This window comes from Thunnus thynnus, chromosome 2, assembly GCF_963924715.1.
Source record: "Thunnus thynnus chromosome 2, fThuThy2.1, whole genome shotgun sequence".
Taxonomy (NCBI): Eukaryota; Metazoa; Chordata; class Actinopteri; order Scombriformes; family Scombridae; genus Thunnus; species Thunnus thynnus.
In genome coordinates this window covers 35,575,161-35,591,508 of record NC_089518.1, presented here as the reverse complement: position 1 = coordinate 35,591,508, position 16,348 = coordinate 35,575,161, and the positions used below count along the sequence as shown (strand labels likewise).

The 16,348-nt window shown below is 37.8% G+C and overlaps 1 protein-coding gene across 2 annotated transcripts in view; it reads left to right on the top strand.

Annotated features, from left to right (window-relative positions):
• Positions 1-4,202: 4,202 nt before the first annotated feature.
• cfap299 (cilia and flagella associated protein 299) overlaps positions 4,203-16,348 on the top strand; it is an 81,002-nt gene continuing 68,856 nt past the window's right edge. The window contains exons 1-2 of one of the 2 annotated variants that reach the window (XM_067572317.1): positions 4,203-4,432; positions 7,222-7,364. In XM_067572317.1, coding sequence (XP_067428418.1) covers positions 4,325-4,432; positions 7,222-7,364 — 251 coding nt within the window. In that variant the 5' untranslated portion in view covers positions 4,203-4,324. The remainder of the gene's footprint in view (positions 4,433-7,221; positions 7,365-16,348) is intronic. The other variant, XM_067572308.1, reaches the window with a different exon arrangement.

The following is a 16,348-nucleotide window of genomic DNA, read 5'->3' as shown; positions in this document are numbered from 1 at the left end:
CTCTTTTTACTGTTTTTTTTTTTTTTTTTTTACATTAAATTTTAAGTTTTGCTGTAAAAAACAGAATGTTGCCTTAATTTTACATTCAGTAATAGGGTGTGTATTTTTTTGTATTTTTACATAGAATTTAATGTAATTTAACATTCAAGACCATTAAATAATTGAATAATCCTGTTAAAAAATATTCAATTATATTAATTTACAGATTACCACCTTTATTTTATGGTGAATATTTTAAATAAAAACAATTTACTGTGTTTTCATGACATTTACACTTAATGTAGAAAAAAAACTGTAAAATAATACAGTAAATTTTTTTTTTTTACAGTGTAGATAAAATTCAGCAAGTGGTTATACATATATGATGACAAATCTCTCTAGTTCCACTTCAGTCTATTTAAATGTTGAATGGGTTTTATTTCTATTGATGAATATTTAATTAGTTTGCAGATTCTAAGTGTTAGAAATTGTTCTGAAATATATGGATATCATATATCTCATTTATCCTAATCCTAAAAAAATTTAAATAAGGAGGATTCAGTCACAGAAAGAGTGCAGGGTCAAACTAATAAAGAAGAAGGTGTGTGTGTGTCCCAGTACTGACAGGATTGTGTTTTCTGATGTTCTCAAACTCTCCGAGGTCATTACAGTTTTAACTTAAGTCTACCTGAGTGCTGATGACTGACCAACATTATTCACCTTCTTTTAGATAATATGAGCATGAGTGGGATTTCTCCTCCTGTGACAGTGATGATTTGACATTTAACTTCATGAAACGTTTGTTCCTTTGGTACAAAACTTACTTCATTGACGTAGAGTTGACCGTAAAGGAAGCTTTAGCACAGTGAATGATTTCATACGTAGAAGCCAGCCAGTCTCTGTCCTCACTATGCCAGTTATGCCATCCTGTTGATGTTGACTATGTTTCATCACTCAGCATGGCTGCTGTTACTTACTGTCTCTTGTTTTTTTTTTACTTTTGCAGCAAAATAATCACAACAAAATATCCCAAGAAAGATGAATAGTTGGCTCAAATTAAAAAAATACTGATAAAAATAGTAAGAGGAATCTATTTGTCGAATATATGACATATTGAAATATGGTCTCACAGAGAGGTGCAATATTAAAGACAAGATTGATCTACATAAAGACTGTATGAGCATTATTCTTTACAACAGCACAGAATATGGCCAAAATTAGTGAACAAAATCATAACAAAGCATTTCAGCTTTTTTTTCTTTTTTTAGGTCCCTTAACTGTTGGATGAAAGTATTTACAGCAGAGTTTATTTTTTGTGTGAGAAGCTTTATTTACGTTATTTATCAGAATTGAAATTTCTTATACTATCAGGCTGTTGCCTAGTTAGCTGCTCCACACACAGATATTGATGGGGTATGAGTTCAATGGCACTGTGGTAATTTGAATATTGAAAGAGGAATGGTTCTCATTTATTTGCCTAATCAGATCAACTCAAGATTAACCCCAAAAAGAATTATTGTTTGATTTAAGGTAAGCCCAATCAATAGGCCACAGCAGCAGGGTTTAGTAACCTGCGTTCACTCAGCCACATCTTTCCAAAGTCTCTTCAACATGTGGTCACAACATGATAAACTAACTGCCAAGTTTACCACAATGTACGCAGATTTAGACTCTGTGTGAGCATCTCACTCAGTCCAATTTAACACAGCAGCAACAGTGAACCTGATCACTGAAGTGAAGCTAATACTGACGTATAAATGTTTAATCCACTGCTGCCTCCTGCTCACTCACTACTGTAACCATGTTTAACATTGCTCTGCTCACAGGAGCAACATTGAAGCTTATTACATGATCTGATTTCGCTGTGGTGTGGCACAAAAATGTATGTTACATATTAGCATTTGACTTGCTCGGTAAGCCAGGCAAATGTATTGTGAGAATAGTGGGAGCATATGCTGTTATTCAAAGGTGGTTAATAATATTCCAGCCGTGATATGTATTTTACAAATATGATATAGTCAAGTTTGAACTGAAGAGGAACACAGTCTCAAAATGTTACATGAATTGAGTACAAATCTCAGATTAAATGTTGTGGACACACATTTTTTTAAATGATGAAAAGTTCAAAACCTTTTGAAAGTTGAATTACTTCCATTAATAAAGAAAACAAAATTAAGAGAACTGACAAAACATGTAGCGGAGACAAATTAGTGAGATAAACATGAGAAAATGGTGAGCTCAGCTTACATTTTGTGTTGTTAGTTAGCAGCTTTTTCTTTGGCAATTTGCTATATTTTTCTTATTGTCAACAAATCTCGTGTTCAGAGCTAAACCAACAATGAATTGATCTACTTATAGTGTGTGCATCCAAAGCCTGATATTTCTTATTGCTCTGTGCCATAAACCTCTGTTGTTGTCACAGAGTTATATTTTCATAATTGATAACTGTATTAAATAATGCAGTGGGTCTTTATTTCTAGGTAAGAAAACCCTTGGTGACCTCAGAAATGAGACAAAGGTTGCGTGACAATCTTTATTTCAAGTTGAGCTCGAAGGAGCAGGTTCCCTCGTTAACCAACTTCTGCCCAACCAACTGCCTTCACTTCCTTTTGTCTTATTTGTCTGTCTGCATATGCTCATATTGGTCGCATGACCACACTGAAAGTTACATGGCTACCGCATGAGAGCATATTCATAACAATATTTTTTTTTTATCATTACCTCACTTTCCGTGAACGTCATTGCAGAACCATTAAAAGTCATGCTGCCTGAGAAAATTAAACAAAATGATAATAAAAAGATGATAATGACAGCCAAGAGTCACAGTATTTCTATAAATGGAGCGGAGAACATTCCTACTGAACATTTTATTCTGTATTTTACAGTCAGAAAAGGTGCCAAATAGTGTGGATTTGCCAGGATTTAGGGACTGACATCATTCGACTGGATAACTTTGTCATCTGGTAGATTATTCCAAGTTTGGGCCCAACATGAAGTGTTATGAATGAATTTAATCAGATAAACCACAGCCTAGAGACATATCACTTACAAAATATTGATAGGCTATGCTTCCCACCTGTGGTAATATGGTTATTTAATCCTAAACTAAATTATAAAGCACTCCACAACAAATAGGCTAAGTCACTCATACCAGTACAGATGTAGACTCCTCATTTAAACCTGCATAGCCAGTTTTATGGCCACTTGGCAGCAGAAAACAAAACTTTTGTCGACAAACAACATATTATCACAGTCTGAAGTTGTTTTTTTTGCTAATGTTTTAGCAAATGATCGCCTATTCACACGTCCAGCAGAAAAAGATCAACATTATCATTCATTTAAGTTGTGTTTCTGGCCATCCAATAAATCTAATTGTAATACTCACACTCGTATTAGCCTCGGGTGGGTGTCCAGCAACTCCTCAGAAAGTGTATCTGTCTCTTTAGCTGCTAAATGCTCTATTTTCTTTACCAGCTAGTTGCTAACTTTGCCTGTCTGTTGTTTAGGTAGCATACAGTGGATTTTTTTAGAGCTTTTTCAATTTAAAGAGCTGCCTGCTCCTGATAGAAATTAGGCTGGTAAGAGTAGACTGCTGGCTGGAAAACCAAAACAATGAGCTAAAATGGGCTAAATTGAATAGTAGAACTGGATGATATTTATCGCTGGGCAGGGTTCATTACTACAAGCTTAAGGTTTCATATTACAAAAGCCATTTGATCCATTGTTAATATGAAAAATACTGATTGGTGCAGCTGTAAAATCCCCCTCCGCTGAAAAATGTGTTTTCTTTATTGTCACTTCACTTGGATATTTGAGCCTCACTGTGCAGAATGATGTATGTGCAGAGTGTCACACTAGAGGGCTGTTTTCACATTAACCTGCTGAAGAGTTTCTCTGTGAGCATGATTTGTGACTCACAACAAGCTTAAAGGTTACTCATGGTCCAGTATGCAACTCACACAAGTGTGACGTGGGAACGAGAAGCCTTCACTGCACACTTACACTGACAATAGAATTTTCAGTGAAGGAGGGACCTCTTTTGTCCAGCAGTTAAACTTTTGAAATGAACAATATTTGCATATTCGTCAATTCTGGATTTTTCAATAAGGAATAAATGGAAATTTTTAGGTTTTGAATGATACAATTCTATAGGGGATCTTTTTTAAGAAGACCAGAAAAGTGATAGCATCATCACCATTACTCTCCAGCATTGTCATTATAACCCTTTTATGAGCATTTAAATTGATTTGAATGGGTTCTGCAAAAGTTCATGTTTGCTTGTTTGCTCGGTATACAGGTAAGGCGGTTGCCGTAGCAACCGTTTAACAACACAGACAGCGGGAAGATGGATTACAACACAGCCGGTCGTTTCTTCGATTCTGCAATGAAGTTTAAGGTCTACGAGGATTATCTCGACTCCAAAGTCACACCAATGGATTTATTTTACTTAGAGGTGAGTTTTACACTGTTACAAATATTTGACGTAAGCTCTAACGTTATAGATAACCTCTCCCCCAACGTTTGTACGCCAAGTCAAAACCGCATTCACTAAACTGAGAGATGAAGACACATTTAAGGTATCTCCAACAGTGCGCAGGGTTAAAACACCTTTTTTGATTTTTTCTAACTTACCAAGACACCCTTTTGAATTCGGCATATATTAAATCCTACATTACGATCTGATTAACAATAAACTAAATCACTTTCTTCAGGTCCGTTGCTGTGGAGACGTCTGTGCTGATAGCTAACGTTATTGTGACGGAAGAAGACGTGGAGCAGGATAATCGTTAGTGAAAGTTGTTTTTTCACTAAGTTACACGCAGTTTAAACAGTTTAGTAGTAGCCGTATTGAACATTGCCTCCTTAAGATTGTGAAATTGTTTAATAGATGTTTTAGAAAGTATGTCTCTGACCGCCGTTGAGCAAGTTAACACAATTGTCAAAATTATGAATGGAATCTGGCGCAGGATCCTCTTTATACTCTAAACGACATATTTAGGGGCTACTTTACGACTATAAGTACACAAGTAAGCGTTTTTTTCTAAATTCTCGTTGTCTTCTTGACAATTGTCAGTAGCATTCATAAATATTTTCTACATTAAAACAATGGATCTGATGGAAGTCTTTGCCGTGTAGGTAAGTTTGTTGTCGGTGTAGTTGTTTTAGTCATACGCTAGGTGGCAGTAAAACACAGGTATAGTCCTAGAGGGTTAGCTCACTACAGTCAGATGAAGACTGCCTAATTAGAGAATGTATATAAATTAATATTTTTATTACTCCACACTCTCTGTCTCAGACCAAAAGACACCACAGATGTTTCTTGAAGTCTTAGTGAGTTCTTGGTCTAATGTTAGTGTGTGTGATATTCATGTTTAGTAAATTACTGTTTAGACATTTTGACAGTCAGGTCTCCAGCATTACTCTGGTATTGACAGCAATTCTCAGACTTCTGGTGAGACATTGAGACCGTAAATTAAATAGTCTGGTTTCAAGGATTTTGAAAAGTCTAATTATCAATTTTTCAGAAGCTGCAATGTATCCACCATTATTACTAAAACATGTTGACCTCATTCTGTCTTTAAAAGCAGTGATTTATTTAAAAAGATAAAAACATGTTGTTTTTTTGTTTTGTTTTTCTAAATAGGCTTATAAATCAGCCTAAAATGTTTGAGATCATCTGGAGTTAAGATTAGATAAAATATAACTTGATTCATCTTGAGGGATTTTTTTCTGCCAGTATACATAGTATACATAGTAAAATAAAAGTATACCTAAAAGAGATATTATACCTACACACACACACACACACACACATATATATATATGTATACATATATATATATATTTAATAGTGGAACGAGATTGTCAGAAGTGGTTAAGCTGCTTTTCGCCCAGCAGATGGCATACTTGCTAATGATATATAGCCACCGTAGTGGCCACTTTGTTTGAACACCTGTGTCCACACAGAGAAGAGAACAACTCATATCTGACCTGATAATCAGCTGCAGTCAATCACTATCAAACTCATTCACCCCCATGTTGTGACACAACACAGTCATCACAGGTCATCTAACCTGTGCAGTCATGCTGATAAGGCCTAAGTTCTGATAAATCCGCTAATTATAAACCAATTTTTCCTGGATGATGTTGTTTCAGACTTTTCACAAACTATGACTGTGTACTCAGAACCCTGAAGTAGTCAAAGAGGTTGCATTACAAAGTCACTACCTCCTTTGCCAGGATAGATGTTCTGGAGTATTAGTCCAGGTCCTGGTGTGTCGACTGTAAGAAGCAGCTCATTCAACTAGACTTATTCAATGAGCCTTGAAAATAAAGACAATGATTTTCAAGCCAATTTTAGGAACGGCACATGTCTGAGACTCATTTCTAGTGAGCCACATCAAAGTTGAAGGAAAATATAACTTTTCCACGCTGGTGCGGACACTACAGGCCTGGCTGCTGGGATTTTTGGGTAGTAGGACATGTGGCAGGAGCTTTGATCTGACAAGCCACAGGATTTGACAGCAAGATTGGGTTTTTAGATGATGACTTTATGGTTTGGCTTTAATGATGCTGGGTCTGCAAACAGTGATTGGAATAATGCAGTTAACAATCCCTGCTGAGGCACTGACACGTACATGCTCGCACACACACTCACAAAGAAAATGAATGCACCTGTGCATAAGCATGAAATCACATTAAACCCATATGAAGCTTGTGGTGTTGCAGAACAAATTCCATATTCTAGGCAGTGTAGTGAAAACACATTTTTATGTACAGAGCAGAATGGTGAGTAAATCCTGAATCGTATTTACTGACAAAATATTAAACTTTATTTGTCTGTACTTAGTGGTGGTGGGTGAATTCCCTCGCTCACTCAAAACCAGGGTGTTGGAGAAACTGGTTTTAGCTTCTCAAATATGAAGATTTACTGTCTTCCTCTGTTTTACAGTATTATTAGTATTAAAGTATTATTGTCTGACTGTGGTTCAGACAAATGAAGCCAATTAAAGACGTCACATTCACTATTTTCACATTTTATAGAGTAAATGATTAATTGAGAGTAATCCACAGATCAATCAGTAATGAAAATAACTGTTAGTTGCCGTCTTGTAAGTTATCTCACAGCATAGACCGCTGCCAAATTCAGAAATCTCACAAACGTTGAGAATCTCCAGTCCTGACTGCAGGCCCGTGTCACCTCTCCTTGACTGACTCCTCTCCTATTCTTTTCTCTTGCAGAGCAGGGAGTTGGCCCGCAAGCTGGTGGAGCACGGCCACAAGGGCACGGTCCTGAGCAGGGAGGAATTTGAAGAGAGGAAAGCAGCTGCTCAGGCTGCAGAGGCTGTGAAGACCAACGCTTCCTATAACAGGAGTCGGCCAATGTGAGTTAACTTCTCACCGCGCCCTCTGAGGTGCTGTCTGCATGACTAACAGGAAAGATAACTTCACACCCAACCACCATACAAAATGCTAGATATCAGGAAGCTCAGTTATATTCTGAAAATTCAATTTGGCTGTTAAAAGTCTGGAAGTTACTGTCCTCCTCTCTGCCTGTCTGTGTTAGTGTTCTGTGGTTTATTGACTTCTCATCAGTGTGAAAGAAGAATATTTCAGGCGAGTGGTCCTCAGTCTTCTCCCTAGAATGCGTTTGTTGTGCTGGAAGCTGGGAGCTCCTTGTGTATCAGTTTCTGTACTATTGTTCAGCCAGATTTACCTGCAAACCAGATATGAATTATCCATTTTTTTTTAATTTAAATAAGACTTTCTTTACTGTCAAGGTGTTTTGCACATTTTTAAAATGTCAGAAAAAACCTATTATTTATATTTTAGACACAGGGTCAAAGCAAGACACTGACTAGCAGCTTTAGGACTGTTGTTCTGTAGCTCATTCTGACCTTTGACCCTCCTGTTTCTCTTGACTGGGAGGGTCAAAGGTCTTTGACCCTCATGTGTAACGATGGGACATTTCACAGCTGTGGAAAATTATTTTGTCCTTTGACTTGATTTGTCTTGATGACTGTTCACCTCACTAAACAGTAGACACATTCTGTTTATGTTACATTGCACTTACATGCATATTTGATTGGCCAATGACGCTGAATGATGTCACATTGTGCTGTGATTAAAGTTAGGTCAAACTAGGTCAAACTTTTTTGCCGGACGGTCCAGCATGTTTTTACCAGGGCCCATCTGCATGGATACTTTCTCTGCATCAATGCAGTGATCTCATTGAAATGAATGAGCGGGCTGTGTTTTGATGCTGTCCTATTGTCAGTCTGAAAACAGTAGTGGTTTCCCATTAGACACACAAGTTCACCACTGCACTTAGCCAGAGCACTATTTTAGATGTGGATGTGTTCTCTCGGGTAGCTGCGCAAGCAATAGCGGCACACACACTTTCCTGATTTCCACCAAAGTTCAACTAATAGGACTTTGACACCAAATACACACACATACATAACACTTGTCAGCTGAATGACCAATTACACTGTAGAGAACAGCCGAACAATCTGAAGGACCAATTACACTGTAGAGAAGGTCGGAGGAGTTATGCAGCTTATCCGTTCCTACTGGGACTTTGGTAGAGAATCAAGCATATCAAAATATCAAAGCCTGTTAACCACATCCCGCTTATTGGGTGTTAGTTGCTAAGTCAAAGTTTGAGTGAAGTTTTAAGATATAGACTTTAATTCACAATGTATTTTTCTTTCTTTCTTTGTTCTTTAGACATTAAATTCTTCTTACAATGAGCTGCTGCCGTAGAATCTATGGAAGAAAACATAAAATGCATTTTACATTTGACTGCTAATCAAAGATCGACAGGTCATAAAATCAGAATCTTCAGCCCGTCATCCCAAGAAAAACCACAGTATAGGTCGTAAATTCAGTCGCCAAAAAACAACCTATAGTTACATTTGAGCAACAGACACCATCAAGCGGCCGTGGCTGTTCAGATGACATCTGTTATAATGTGACAGATTTCCATATTCGGAGGTGGCGGATGGCAAAAAGGTGGACTTACCTGCAGGACACTGTTCGCTTCCTGCTTCCAGCTGCCAGTGTCATGTTTCCAACCGTGAGTCTGGACAGTTTTTTAAAAACTGTAACTACAATGGTCATGGTGCTTACTGTTGCCATGACGATGGAGGTCCCAATCCATGATCTTTCCCTAACCCTAACCCTAACCCTAACCCTAATCTTAACACTGACCCTAACCCTAACCCTAACCCTAACCCAATCCATGATCTTTCCTTAACCCTAACCAAGTGGTTCTGTGCTTAAACCTAACCAGACCTTAACCACAGTGTCATCACACCATAAAACATCATTATTTTTTAACAGTGATTTGTTTACGGCATATTCAAAAACTCTCCTATGGGTCGTTCTGGAGTGCATGGTACAATCAACCTATGTGGTCGATTAATTACGAGGATCTTTTATAGTTGTATCTGGTACAGTAGCGATTTGAGCAGCTCAGTTAATCTTTTGTGATTTCATCTATAATAAAAGACAGGATAAATGTGAGTAATTCATCAAGAACATGTCCTGGTATGAATGTGGCTGTTATTTGAACATCTGTCTTAAATTCAGATCAAAAACGTTAATATAAACAAGCCGAATGACAAAAAGTACAAACTAGAGTCCTTTATAAACTGCCCCTCCTGAGGAAAGTCATCACACAGATATTGTTCTCATTCTTGATAAAGCCATGTGGTTGTGGTATCACCTTTGATGACAAGCCAGAACAGACTCCAGATAAGACCATTCACCACACACACACACACACTCACTACATACTCATACACTAAGGGGTTTTAGAGGTATCCAAACATTTACCTGCTAGGTGTTGAATTTGATTGAACCCTCAGATGCTTATCCAAACGTGCAGATGTCTCGCCGCTGTCCCCCCCTCCCCCATCCCCCCCCCTACCCCACCGCCTCCTCCAAACGTCTGTGAACATCAGTGACACTGGTGAAATGGGAGCCTCCACACCTGCAGTTACAGTGATATTAGGCCACAAAGCCTTTCATCTTGTCCCAACAGGATCCAGGGAAATGTTGTACGAGAACACTGGGATGTTATATACACAGCAGTTTGTTCCGTTTCCAAGATCTACATCCGTGTCGAGGTTGTTGTGAAGTCTGTGATCCTGAAATGTGTGGTGTAAAGGTCACAAATTTGATTGGAATAGAGGATCAGATACTTCACTTTGACAACATCCAGTCAGATTGCTTTTGAAGAAATCCTCCACCGAGAACCCGTGTTATGAATATCAAACATTTGCACCCTGTGGCCTTGAAAAGTGATTCTGAAACATCTGAAAAAAAGCATCTAGCTGTCCAACTTCTCAAACTGCTGCTGCATAATCCATTTTCTCCGCTGTTGATTAGAGGATACAAGGAGATGATAGAACAACACAGAATATCTGGCTATGTTTTGAACATAAAATCAATAGCAGAGTGGGGCTTGGCGATATTTTTTTGTCAGTTACTGAAATGTGTCAACAGTTTGCATCAAGTGTCTGGTCAGATTTGAAATCTTGTTGTCTACTCATCCATTGTTCAGATACTGTAGTTCCTAATTTGAATCAGAATTCTGCCATTTTATATTATATATCTTGTATTGCTGCTTTATATAAGACATTTTACAAAAGAAAACCTTGATTTCTCTTGTTAAAAAGGTTTCATAGTAAAACATGTTCATATTTCTCAAGTTGGGTATCATTGGTGTCTGTACCAAAACCAAGTATCTGCACTAGTAACAAAAAAATTCAAACAATACCCAGCCAGCTCTAGTATAGAAATGGATTATGTTGGGGTGGTTTAAGAAGTTTCTATAGCATAAATTACATAAGTTTTTATGTTTTTTTGATATGTTTTTTCTTTGGTTGCCATTGGAATCTATTATAACTGTTGTGAATCAAAGATCACAATTTCTTAAAGCCCAAGGTGAGGCCACACAGTCCAAAACTGAAAGATTTTAAGATTTACATTAACATTCCTTTATTGTCATCTCTCAGCACTCACATAGATTGAAAGAAAATTTGTCCTCTGCATTTGACCTATAGGAGCCGGGGACCAACTCCAGTTCTTTTTGCCAGTGCCAGTGATCAGGGGCACTGACAGGGGAGTATTAACCCTACCATAATTATTCATTTAACATTTTATTTTAACTTACTATCACATAAGACAAAGAAAACATACAAATCCTCACAACTGAGAAGCTGGAATGAAAAAATCTTTGGCATTTTTGCTTGAAAAGTGACTTTAAATGATGAATCATTGATGAATCAATTTCAACTCAAACTCTACCCTGAGAGCCATTTGTCAAACACACCAGTGGTGAATACTTTGATACTCAAAAGATGGATTTTCAGTTAAGTATTCCTTTATAAATTTACCTCAACCATTACAAAGTTACATTGAAACGTTTGAGTCCAAAATTAATGGAACTTTGTATTAACCAGGCACATGTTCAATGAATGTCAACACCACAAGTGTAATAAGGGTGCAGAGTTGTTTCCATTTGGCCTTTTTCATATTAAATTTTGACATATATAGAACATATCCATTAGAAACAATGGGAAGACGGATTTTATCACTAGCTGCTTTCCATCAGCCTTCCATCCATTTTATTTTGAATACTAAAGCACCTGTTTCTAGAAATAAAATATTTTCAAATAGAAAATAGTCCCTTCTGGTTCTACTTTTATGTGATTTTTTTTTTTATCATTATTAATTAAAGAGTAGCTTGAGTTTTCATCAGTGCTCTTCAGTAGACAGATGAAAATGCTCCGTTAATAATCGGACGTTGCTGGGAAAAGCATCACTCATAACCGTTTTACAGTCTGTTGTTCTGAGCTGGCTGGACTGCAGCGAGTGGTTTTTGAATCCTCTCCAAGGTAATTAACCAGCAGTGTTATGTTATTTCAAAAGGAAAACACTTTACATTGGATGTGATCCTGTTCTAGGTAAGTGATAGCTTTCAGCAAATTAATGTTAATTTTTTATATTAAATTTAACCTTTAAATAATCATCTGATACATCTGCTGTCTTTAGAGTTTCTCACACTTTTCTCTCACATTATGTGACCTGAGACTGAAGTGTGGGTAAAGAAATTTAGTACATTTCACCTGCTGTTTGGATTATTGCTTCAATGCCAACAACCTGTAGGCGAATATAGGCTGACATATTTTTTTTTAAAGTATGGCTTTTGAACTAATTAACAGCTTTCATTGCTTTCCCACACTTGGGTATTTGAAATTTTTTGCGAAAACCCTTGACAAGACAGAAAAAAAATGCACAGCTTTTGCAGGCCCTTTCCATCAAAAGTGGCAAGTTTGAGCTGTGTCACCTTCTCTGTTAAAATGCAGATTGCTATTTCCTTTGTGGTTTTCTGATTGGACTTCCACCAAACTGACCCCATGACCTCCTGTTATGGTCACATTGTGAAAACACGGGGCCCTCGAATGCAATGTACCACCTGCGAAGGGGCTAAGCACAATCAGTACAGTGTTCTGAAAAATTAGTGTGGTCACAAAAACTGGCAGCTGTGCGGTAAACAAACTAAATGTAGTTCTTCTTCAGCTAGCAAAGAAAAAAAAAATCCAAATTACAGAAGTGATGTTATGGAATAAACATGCATTTGGATTTGCATTTATTTGTGCCCCTTTTCAACACATGGTAATCTGCTTTTCAGAACCTTGTATTTCCCCTAAAGAGTTTTGCACCTGCATACTTATCCACTCATGGCACTGGGTAGCCATGCTGTTTTGGGAATGCCTTTTGCCTTCTCTGTAGGCCTTAACCTATGTCTCCCAAGGCATGTCTTTTTTCACTGTTCTGTCACTACTCTGTGTTTTTTTCCCCTTCCTTTCTCTTCTTTTCAACCTCCCTGTGCTCTCTTGGAGACCTTTAGTGCCTGCAGGTGTATAAATAGAGCTGTTTTCAATTATGGGCTAACCTCGCCTGTAGCGTGCATCTGATCAATGAATGCCCCTGCACCTGTGGTAATAAAATACCAGGGGAGTGGAGATAGTGCCGTGAATGCTAATCAGATGTTGCCCTGTTGTTGCCCTAGTCTCATTCTTAAGGACAACATACTCCTCCTGACAGCTTGGCTGTGAAAGGGGGGCTTTGCCAGCACATCACAAAAAAAGACCAAACAAAAGACCTGGTGCTCTCATCAGACCTAAGTGAAATTCAATACGTGATTGAAAAAGGAAACTTGAATGAATGGGATGCTTAGTCAGTTGTGCAGTTGTTTGGTTTGGGGGAAGCCAAATGGGTAAAGTCAGGATCAACAGTTGCACAAGAACAGGGTTGGGTTGTGATAGTCAGCTTCAATTTTGGATCTGATCCCAAGTTGGTAAAATATGCAGAATTGTTAAGCTGAGTCTTTTATCTATTTCATCTTTTTTTTTTATTCGTAAAGAACAATGTATAAAGCACTCAGGGAAACAGCAAATGTAATCTATCAGATGAAACTCGAGTTTAGCTTCTTTGATGATCAAGTTTTGATTCTTACGGCTCTATGGACGTCAGTGTCACTGTAGTCCAGACTGAGATGTCTCAACAACTATAGATTTTGTGAAAACATTCATGGTCCCCAGGTGATAAATCCTAATGACTTTAATGAATAATGTTGCTTTAGTGCCACCTTGATGTTGACATTTGTGGTTTTAAGTAGAATGTCTCAACAACTACTAGAGAGATTGTTATGAAATTTGGTACAGATGTTTATTTTTTTCCTCACAGTGAATTGTAATAACCTTTGTGATCCATTAGCTTTCCCTCTCACATAATCATCATTTCAAATTTGATTTTATTATTAATATACTTTGGGCTAAATATCTGCAAAACTAGTGATATTCACATAAGTCTCAGCTATACTTGGTGTTCAGTGCTAATAAACAAACTATGATGGTGAATGAGTCAACAGAGCTGCTAGCATGGCTGCTAAATTATTATGAACAGATTACTAATGTAATGTTATTACTTAGCTACTTACATTTTTTGAAAACTAATCCTAAAGAAATCTGACAAGTAGAGTCAGTACTGGATTCTGATTTAATAGTGTTTTGTTCTTGAAGTGACATAACCAATCAGGCTTGTGTGTCCATTTGTCTCAAGGGTGTAGTTTCATATCGTATCATAAATACTTGTTTTGACTTTAGCAGGACCTTTCTTCTGCTATTATATATTCTTCACCACTTAAACCTCTCAACCTTTCAGATGGAAATTGGAAATTGTGTTCTGTTCAGCACAAACAAAAAAAAAAAAGTGTCACATCCATATAATAAGTCCTGATAGTCTCACGTTTTTATCTTGCTGAAGCATAACATTTGATATAAAGTAAGAGACAAACAAAGGGAGCAGGGGAGCACTGCTGAGCAGACGTGAGGCCTCTGCTTCCTCTCAGCTCCGGCTCTGGCTCGGGCCCAGAAGTCCATGTCAGCATATGTCCTGACCTCGCGTGCTCACGGCAGCCCTGCGAGGTTTCCATCAGGCTCCCCGCGATCTCCCCACAGTCCAAACCACAGCCATGCTCATTGTCCATTGTGCTGCTACGTTTTTACAGTCTGCCTCAAGAATTCTCCGCTCTCTAACTCTCTACTCTATATTAAAAGTGAGCTATCACTTGCTGTGCCAAGTAAAACCAGTGCCACGAACACGCACAGTGAATACATTTCACTGCGGATCCAACCTCCAGATGCTTAGCAAAAATAAGATTGTGGATGTGACTGACATGAGAAGCCTCACAAAGCTGATCCCAGCCTCGTTTTTAGCGAGCCAAACCCCCGCCACTCTCCACGACTGCTACTCTGGCGAGGGCCCTCAGGCGACGAGGTTTTGCAGTCTCTATTACATGTGCTGTCAAGCCAATTGCCTTCCTTGCACTCTGTGATTTTGGACGGGTGTGTAACTTTGGAGCTCTCCCCTGCAAGCTCTGTCCAGAGACACACATCCTGCCAGGCTTAAGCTCGCCACCACATCCCACCACGCAGCACATAGATCAACATATACGCCACTTCGGGACCAGCTGGTGCAGCAGTTAATAAATAACAAGCTGTCCTTTGACCTGGATGTTTCCACGTATTAGAAGTCATTGCATATTTCATAGTAATGACTCGATTTAATGAAGCATCTGCCCTCACTCATCGGCTACATTTGATATGTGAGACAACAAAAAAATATGATTTATCTCGACAAAATAATCTGAACTCCACGTAACTAGCTTGTTCCAGGGCTTTCAATCGCATCAATTGCAAGACAATAAGATTTTGTTTAGATGTGGTCTGACTGATCTGATAGCATTGTGATTGACATTTACATTTTCTCTTTCATAGAGATAAGATATCCACATAGAGGTTGTATGTTAATACCATGTGTAAATGGTATGTTAATGATAAACATTTTAATGTGCAAGCTACCCCATAACACACAGATGTAAGGTGAGGAGAGTTGGGAATTGAGAATTGGTTACAAATTTGAGTCACAGTTTTGTAAGAACATCAAAAAAAAAAAACTTTATCAGCCAAATTCCAATTAGGGAAGTTATTTTATTTTACCGGTCTATACAGTTGTACATACAACATTCTAGCAGAAATTTCACACTTGAGACTTTTGGCTTTTGAAATATTTAGAATGAATCACTTCTCTCAGGACAGATGGGTTTATATAAAACAGATTCAAAGTTTAATCCAAATCGGTTTACTCTTGATTTATAGTGATTTATTCCATTTTACATCATATAGACCTGGTGACTGTCATTTATAATGAGCTTCTGCAACACTAAGTGACTTATTGAGGATTCTTTCACTTTTACCTCTCACATCCTTTAACCTCAGACTCAGTCGGTTTCTGATGTTAAATCATATGTCATGGAAACCGTCTGGCCTTTACCCACACCCAGCACCCTGTAGCTCAGTGCCCTTGATGAAGGGGAGGAAGTGGTTTCCACATCATATAGCTCTTAACATCAGGCTATCAGACTGCACTGTCATCTTCTCCTTTGTACTTCTAAGTGCTGTAGATTGAGGATGAGCGTGATGGATTAATCAGACTGTAAGGTTCTCCTTCAGGCAGAGGCCTCTCTTGCTGAAACCTGGTGTTTACTGCCACCACTTTTTTTAAAAATTGATTTTAGAGTGTAAGCATGACTCTATAGTTTTGTATAAGAATGTTCAGCTCCAGCTTGTGAATAGTTCCAGCAGTATATAACCACTAATTAAAAAAAAAAAAAAAACTTGTAAGAATTTGGTTGCTAAGGAAATTCTTTAGTAATCAGCAGTTGAAACTACTTCTAAATGATTTCATAAGTGTTGCTTTTCATTGAATTGTAAGCTAATAAACTGATGAGGAG